General features: G+C 42.1%; 1 protein-coding gene across 2 annotated transcripts; it reads left to right on the top strand.

The window, feature by feature from the left end:
• LOC130199739 (transmembrane protease serine 11D) lies at positions 1 to 8,011 on the top strand. Of its 2 annotated transcripts, XR_008832880.1 has the most exons (6): positions 1 to 84; positions 804 to 987; positions 5,431 to 5,708; positions 6,259 to 6,401; positions 6,487 to 7,377; positions 7,622 to 8,011. XR_008832880.1 is itself a non-coding variant. In XM_056423469.1 (5 exons), the coding sequence occupies exons 1-5, from the start codon at positions 15 to 17 to the stop codon at positions 6,733 to 6,735; spliced, it is 924 nt and encodes a 307-aa protein (XP_056279444.1). In that variant the 5' UTR covers positions 1 to 14; the 3' UTR covers positions 6,736 to 8,011. The 2 variants fall into 2 exon arrangements, 1 of the variants encoding a protein (XP_056279444.1); XM_056423469.1 differs by having other exon boundaries at positions 6,487 to 8,011.
• The last annotated feature ends 432 nt before the right edge of the window (positions 8,012 to 8,443 follow it).

Below are 8,443 nucleotides of genomic sequence, written 5' to 3'. Positions count from 1 at the left end.
CGCCGTGAAACTAAATGGAGTTCACGGCACTTGTGCTGCTGGTGGTCGCTCCGTGTTTCAGCGCGCTGGCTTCCCCGCGGGACAGTGAGTACAGCACCGGGGGGGGGGACGGGGACGGGGACGGGGGGGACGGGCGTCCCAAAGCTTGAGAAAGACATGTTACCGTGCTTCATTTAAAGGACATGTTCCGTGTGGCGGCCACAGAGCAGCCAACGTCACTGCGGCCCTGGTCGGGCCAAGTAGCTCGTTAACCCTCCGGAGAGGAGCCGTTGACCCTTTCTTCTTTTAACATTTAAAGTGACACAAATAAATAACATCCAAATATATAGGAACAATTGAATTCATTAGCAATAAAACAGCCTTGTTCTTGAGCTTTGCTTAACGGCCTACGTTGGCATGGTTACATGGTCACGTGACTGAGCCAGTTAGCTGATTGTAAAACAAGCGAAACACCAATCAGGAGCCGACATGGCGCCCTGTGCTCAGAGCCAAAGCCCTGGGGGCCGCTCCTCCAGCTCCTGCGCGTACACAGGAGTTTACTAAAGGTTAAACAAGAAATCATTTGGATCAAAAACTACATTTTGGTATGTAAAGCCGCTTTTATTAGAAGCGTATCACATCATCATAAGTTTCCACAACATTGTTACATTTTATAATTCCCTGACCAACCATATATACTATTTATAATGATATAAACAGAGAAAATCAGAGACTCATCACATTTGAGAAACTGTAACTGGACAAAGTAAAAACCAGGATATTTTAAATATTACATGAACATTTCTTTTGATTGTGTGTGTGAGGCTGTGGGCAGCGGTTCCTGGTCGCCCCTCCTGGTATGGCTCGTATAGTGGGGGGCCGGGAGGCCCCTGAGGGGGCTTGGCCCTGGCAGGTCAGCATCCAGATCCAGTCGAAGCACCATTGCGGCGGGACGATTGTCAGCAGCCTCAGTGTGCTCACTGCAGCTCACTGCTTCCACAGGTTCCTGTGAGTAACCCACTCTGGCTCACCTGCACTCAGTCACATTTAGTCAAAACTCGTTTAGCATTTGATATGGAAAGCTTTACTTCTCAGGTGAGTTAATGACATGTAAAAACATGTGAGACATGTTAAATTAACAGCATTTTCCAGCTAATAAGTATGTCTGGCACCGAACACTTGGATGTGTGACAAAACAACCTGAAACAACTGATAAACTCCAATGAAGCCGAGTCCTCTGTGACCAAGGTGCATGCTCACTGGTTTAAATATAACTATCTATTTAATATGTAAAGAGAAAATAGGCTTGAAGGTGATGATAACACATATTACAGACATATCTACAAGCCCTGGATGTAAACAGAGGTCCATATGAGCAGCTGTGTGATTGTGTCATTGTATTCTAGCCCGGTAGTGCAACCCTGTATCACAAAAATTACGTTCCCCCAGACCTAAAATGCAATTTGCAGTTACGTTTGACTCAAACGTATTTCTCTCCAAATTACGTTTGAATGAAACGTATTTCTCTCCAGATTACGTTTGTATTTGACGTATTATAATTACAAATACGTCTCTGATGAACGTATCTTTGCCGTTTGTTATCTCTCTTTTCTACAATGCTGTTGTGAATTGTAAAAAGCGTCCTCTAGTCTTATTTATTATTTTGTTATATATGTTGTTTCGCCTGCGTATTCTGACAGCAATAAGCATTGTAACGGATCATATGAATTGGCGTGAAGACTTACTGCTGGTGACTCTCCTTTATTTTCTTTTTTTAGGTGACAATACATTAATTAAAACTCGGCCACTATCACCACCTCATCACCACCGTAACAGAGTTAGTCCCATACGGGTCAAATCAACTATTAAACTTGTTATAAAATGCGCATCTGTCCGTAATCTATACCATAAAGTTCGCATTTTAACCTAAAAAAAGTGCGCTTCCTTTTAACCTTTCAAAATAAAAGTCCGATTTATCTGTTAAGCGGAAGTAGTATAAAACGTCTCTATTTATTCAAACAATACAATATAAAAGTCATACATACATCAAAATCAATAAGGAAAATGCTAAACAGTCAAACAACTCAAAACAATAAACCCTTCATGGTGTTATTTACAGGTGTGTTTACTTCTCATCAAACAAAAAGAGCAGGTACCCGGAAAAATTGGGGAAATAATTAGAGAATTGTTAATAAAACATGATTTACCCTACAACTTCCACTGATATGCATGCAAACTAATACATCGCTTCACACACACACACACACACACACACACAGGCAGAGACACACACATACTCACACACAGACACACTCTCACACGCACACACACACAGACAGACACACACTCACACACGCACACAGAATGACAGACACACACACACACAGAGACACACACTCACACACACACACGCACACACATGCATACTCTGCAGACTGACCCTTGACCTCCCAATTGTCTCTTAGATATAACCCTTCTGCTATATATTAAATATATTATATTTACCTAAATATAAGACTTTGAGGTCATGGGGGGAATCCCCTCCAAAACTTTCAGAAGAGAAAATTGTCACCGTGCCAATAACCCTTGTACAATCCTTAAAACCAGTCTTTTAGTAAATTTTCATACTTTCAATCAACTTAAAGATCTGGATTCTTTTCAGATCCATAGAGGGGCCTCTGAATATGAATACCCTAACGTTTTGGACCGATAGCTCTGAGTTAAGGGCCCCAAAAACAGGTCCAAAGGGTCAAATTGGGTAAACATGTCAGAGCTTAGCTTTCTTTTCCAGGTTGTAGCCACTCCCAAATGGGGTAGAATACATTTGAAATTGTTCATATAGTACAAACATGTAAGGAGTTGTTAACCTTTGAAGGAAGGAATTTTGTTTTTTCCGGGTTTTTAAACCCCTCCCAAGCAGGGATGCTAAATGCTATATGTGGCCAGCATACATGGTTGGGCCCCATTTGGGTGGGGCTACAACCTGCAAAAGAAAGCTAAGCTCTGAGATGTTTCGAAGAAAAAAAAGCTAAAATCAGCCCAAGCTCACAACAGGGTCTCAGATTTGTTAAACCACACACCCTCTTCAAGTCCTGGATTTCAGACAGCCAATTAACTCTTGTGGGTGTTTCGGAGGAAATTTCACCCCATCACCTCATTGTAGGCCCTGTCCTGAGTGTCTGTGTTCAATTTGTGATTTCCAGGACAAATATTTAGGAGATTATGGCCATTTTTGCACTTGTCAAAAAATATGCAAATTTAAGAGAATAAGGCCCAATTTGACCCTTTGGACCTGTTTTTGGGGCCCTTAACTCAGAGCTATCGGTCCAACGCCGTAGGGTATTCATATTCAGAGGCCCTTCTTTGAATCTGAAAAGAATCCAGATCTTTAAGTTGATTGAAAGTCTGAAAAATTTACTAAAAGACTGGTTTTAAGGATCGTATAAGGGTTATTGGCACGGTGACAATTTTCTCTTGTGAAAGTTTTGGAGGGGATTCCCCTCATGACCTCAAAGTATTACATTTAGGTCAATATAATATATCAAATATAAAGCAGTAGGTTTATATCTGAGAGACAATTTGGAGGTCAAGGGTCAGTCTGCAGAGTATGCATGTGTGTGCATCTGTATTTGTGTGTGTGTGTGTGTGTGATTCTGCCTGTGTTTGTATGTATGTGAGTGTCTGTATGTGTGTGTCTGAGTGTGTGTCTGTGTGTGAGTGTGTGTGTCTGTGTGTGTGTGTGTCTGTCATTTTGTGTGTGTGTGTGTGTGAGTGTGTGTCTGTCTGTGTGAGTGTGTGTCTGTCTGTGTGTGTGTGTGTGTGTAAGAGTGTGTGCGTATGAGAGTGTGTCTGCGTGTGAGTATGTGTGTGTCTCTGCCTGTGTGTGTGTGTACGTATGTGAGTGTCTATGTGTTTCTGTCAGTGTGTGTGTGTGTGTGTGTGTGTGAAACGATGTATTAGTTTGCATGCATATCAGTGGAAGTTGAAGGGTAAATCATGTTTTATTAACAATTCCCAAATTATTATTTCCCAGATTTTTCCGGGTACCTGCTCTTTTTGTTTGATGAGAAGTAAACACACCTGTAAATAACGCCATGAAGGGTTTATTGTTTTGAGTTGTTTGACTGTTTAGCATTTTCCTTATTGATTTTGATGTATGCGTTTTATATTGTATGATTTGAATAAATATAGACGTTTTATACTACTTCCGCTTAACAGACAAATCGGACTTTTATTTTGAAACGTTAAAAGGAAGCGCACTTTTTTTTTAGGTTAAAATGCGAACTTTATGGTATCGATTACGGACAGATGCGCATTTTATAACAAGTTTAATAGTTTATTTGACCCGTATGGGACTAACTCTGTTACGGTGGTGATGAGGTGGTGATAGTGGCCGAGTTTTAATTAATGTATTGTCACCTAAAAAAAGAAAATAAAGGAGAGTCACCAGCAGTAAGTCTTCACGCCAATTCATATGATCCGACAACGCTTATTGCTGTCAGAATACGCAGGCGAAACAACATATATAACAAAATAATAAATAAGACTAGAGGACGCTTTTTACAATTCATAACAGCATTGTAGAAAAGAGAGATAACAAACGGCAAAGATACGTTCATCAGAGACATATTTGTAATTATAATACGTCAAATACAAACGTAATCTGGAGAGAAATACGTTTCATTCAAACGTAATTTGGAGAGAAATACGTTTGAGTCAAACGTAACTGCAAATTGCATTTTAGGTCTGGGGGAACGTAATTTTTGTGATACAGGGTTGGGTAGTGTTAACAGTGAAGGTTGTATGTTGTGAAGAAGCATCAACACGCGTATGATGGACAGATAGAAGCTGGTTTCCACATCAAACATTCCCCGTAACAAACTGCACAGTTAGAGTTGTGGGGCCCTTGGTGGCCTATGAATTAAACTCTGAAACAAATGGATGCTGCTGCACGGGATTCGGCCTCTAACACTCAGTAGATAGGGACCATATGTTTACTGGCTTAGTGTTAATGTATTCTTTAGTTCTACTGTGCAGCTTTTGACTCGGTCACATTAGCCGTCAGCAAGTCAATATTTCAAGACACAAAAACAGCTCGATCGTAAGTTGAACTCAGTATAGCGTTATTCTAAAATGTTGCTTCTGCTGAAACATCAACATTTGATATAAAAAAGTGATTTAGAGAAACTTATTGCAGTCTTTCCAGAATTAAAATGCGCGTGATGAAACTCAATTTGAAAGGAGAAGGAGGGGGCGGAGCTTTCCAGAGTAACAGTGACCGTTGTCATCACTGGGGGCTATTTTCTCTTGCTATTGTTGTAATGACTCTGAAAGAGTTAATATACTTTGACACAGCATTTTCAACACTGGGGAATTGACTGTGCAGCTGGCTTTGTAAAGGAAAAGCCGGTCGAGTCGTAAACAGTCCAGCGTGTTGTGTTCTGTGTCCAGGAGGATCAGCAGGAGGTATTTCCGTGTGGTGGCAGGACTTAATGTGTTATCGGCTCCAGGACCTCAAACCCAGATCCGCTCCATCCGTGAAGTCCACATGCACAAAGACTACCGAACCTCCACGTCTGACAACGATGTGACGCTCGTGCTGCTCAGCTCTCCTTTCAACTTCTCTCACCACATCCAGCCGGTCTGCACTCCTCAGAATGTGACTCATGAGTTCATCCTCAACTTCAGCCACTGTTTTATCAGCGGATGGGGGAAAAGCTGTTACAGAGGTTGGTCTGAACACTCGCTGATTCTGCATCCTTGCCGACTTCTGTGACTAACACAGATTCACTGGGAAGGAGAACGCTACCACTTTACAACAAGACACAAGTGAACCTTTACTGAACCTTTGAGTTCTAACCCGATGTTTAGAAACAGATTTGTTTGAGCAGAAGAGACAGTCCAAGACTTTTTCAATTCCAGACTAGAGCAGTGAAGCCCAGTCCTAGTGTGGCATCAACATGTAGGGTCAACAATGTAATCACCAGCCGACACTCTCAAAAGGTCATCAAGCGTTAATTAATGTAGAGCATCATAACTTCCCCTATGAAGACATGTTAGATGATTTCAACAGTGTTTAACAATGTTGTTATTCATCTGTTTAAACACCAGCCTCCATGTGAGTCGTAGTTGTATCTGCTTACATATATATTATAATTTATAAAACATTCTTAGACTGCTTATGAATGCTAAAAAGCTATATTGTTGGTTTATATATGTTGCTCTTATATATAGTTGCTTAGCCCTTTATACATCAAGTACCATCTTGGTAAACTGCAGGGAAGCTGAAGAACAGATTGCAGGAAGCTGAGGTGGAGCTCATTGACAGGAGAACGTGTAACCTGAAGAGCTGGTACGGCGGCATCATCACGGAGAGCATGATCTGTGCGGGGCTGGAGAGCGGGGCCTCGGATACCTGTCAGGTGACGGCACTTTAAATGTTGGTGAACTCCTCGCTGCAGGTTTCATTTCCACAAGACATAACTGTTGTTTGTGTGCATGCCTCAGGGCGACAGCGGCGGCCCCCTGCAGTGTTACAGCGAGGACGAGGACAGGTTTTATTTGGTCGGAGTGACGAGCTTTGGGATCAGGTGCGGAATTCGTCGCAAGCCGGGTGTGTACGCCAGAACCAGCATGTTCGCAGGTTGGCTGAACCAGAGTCAGACGGCATTAGCGTCTGCCGCACACAGACCGGACACGGGACGGATCTCGGCTCGGCTCTGTGCTACTCTGATGCTGCTCTTGAACATCCACTAATAAATGTACATTAGCCTACACCAAGCTCGTTAGATCTTTTTAGCCATGCAGAACTCAAATGTGAACAAATGGAATTGTCTTTGAACATTGAAAATGATAGAGGCTTTGATGCAGGCCCGGGGTGGGTAATCGGGAGAATCGGGTGGGCCGCTTCACTTCTGGGCCGGTCGAGAATTTTATTTGTTGACATTTGTCACGTTAGTCCATCTTCTCTTAAAGTGGGCTACACACGTTCCGCATTCTGACAGCGCAGCCTCTGCATGGGTTGTACCATGCGAGGAAGTTCACCCCTCCCAAATATTAGAGTTGGTTCAGTCCATTATGGAACCAACCAACTCATTTTGGGAGAGGTGAACTTCCACGCATGGTAGGCTACAGCCGGTATACCATGCGAGGAAGTTCACCCCTCCAAAATAAAGTTGGTTCGGTCCTTAGCGGTCTTTTCCAAAAAGTTTTCTCAGCTCCTGATAGCTGGGCCGGTCCGACCGCAACGATACGCGTCAGGGAGGATGGACGGGAGGAAGAGGGCAGGAGGGGCTGAAAAAGCCAGGTTGAAAAAAAGAAAGGCATTGGAGGAGGATGCTGCCAAATGTGCCAAGCTTCCCGATTTATTTTCAAGAGGACAAACACAAGTGGCAACTGGTAAAGAGAGACAAAGGCCTAATGATTAGCAACATAACTATTCGGCTAACGTTGTAGCCTTGATTAATGTCATTGTAGCGTTGTCAACCTATTCCCAAGCAAAATATTAAATTGAATTAAAATATTAGCATTTTTATATCACCCAAAATATGGTGATCCATAGACTTTGCAAATATTATGCAAATATTGATATATACTATTGAAATTGAAGTATGCAGTAATATGACTTAATTTTTCTTTGTAGCTTCGGAGCAGCAGATAAGAGTCTCCTGCTGAAAATGATGAGCCCGACATTTGCAATGAGGAGGCCATGACTACAGGGACATGTAGAGAGGATAACAGAGGAAACTATATGAATTAAAGTTATATATTCTAAGAAAGAGCAGTACAGTACTTGATGAACCAATATGCATTGTTTGCTCAGAAGTGGGTGTAGTAAAGGAGTAAATCACCACTATATAATACTCATGCAGAAAAATGATAATGACCATGACAATGACCATGACCATGACGGCCCCCATGAGGTCTCACTCCAACAAATCTGGCCTACTGCCTCATCTGAGTCTGACACCCCTGCTACGCCCTTCTGCCTTTTTTTAATGTTGTGCATATTTTGTTAACTTCTCATCTTAAGTGGATTATTATTGTTGTATTTAACCGTAACATTATTTATTGGACCATGGTATTAATAAAAGAACTACAGGATAGTAAGAGCTGAACTGTTGCTTCATTTATCCAATTTCCACGATACCATGAAAAAAGTGGGCTGGTCTTGAGCCTGAAATTCCCGGGCTGAAAAGTGGCCCCACTCCGGCCCTGCTTTGATGGCTTGTAAGACTGCGGTCAAGCCAGCCGCCACTCCGAAAAACAGTCAAGCCAGCCCGCACGATTTTTTTCAGTACACGTATATACCCGACATTACGGTACGAGCGTGTGAAAACTGTCTTCAAAATAAGAGCGAACTTCCGGTGAACGTGATATGACGAAACACGCCTTTAAATACAGATATAGTAATAGATTAAACTAATTGAAGAGATGAAAAATCACGAATTGAATGAATGATGAA

This window comes from Pseudoliparis swirei, chromosome 9 (genome assembly GCF_029220125.1).
Source record: "Pseudoliparis swirei isolate HS2019 ecotype Mariana Trench chromosome 9, NWPU_hadal_v1, whole genome shotgun sequence".
Lineage (NCBI taxonomy): Eukaryota > Metazoa > Chordata > Actinopteri > Perciformes > Liparidae > Pseudoliparis > Pseudoliparis swirei.
Note: the sequence above shows the minus strand (reverse complement) of the source record. Positions and strands in the feature narration are given on the sequence as shown.

Coding starts and splice junctions, on each gene's coding strand:
- LOC130199739 (XM_056423469.1), top strand. CDS start 15: ATGGAGTTCACGGCACTTGTGCTGCTGGTGGTCGCTCCGTGTTTCAGC. Junction 988..5,430: donor CACTGCTTCCACAGGTTCCT/GTGAGTAACCCA, acceptor TTCTGTGTCCAG/GAGGATCAGCAGGAGGTATT. Junction 5,709..6,258: donor GGGGAAAAGCTGTTACAGAG/GTTGGTCTGAAC, acceptor GGTAAACTGCAG/GGAAGCTGAAGAACAGATTG.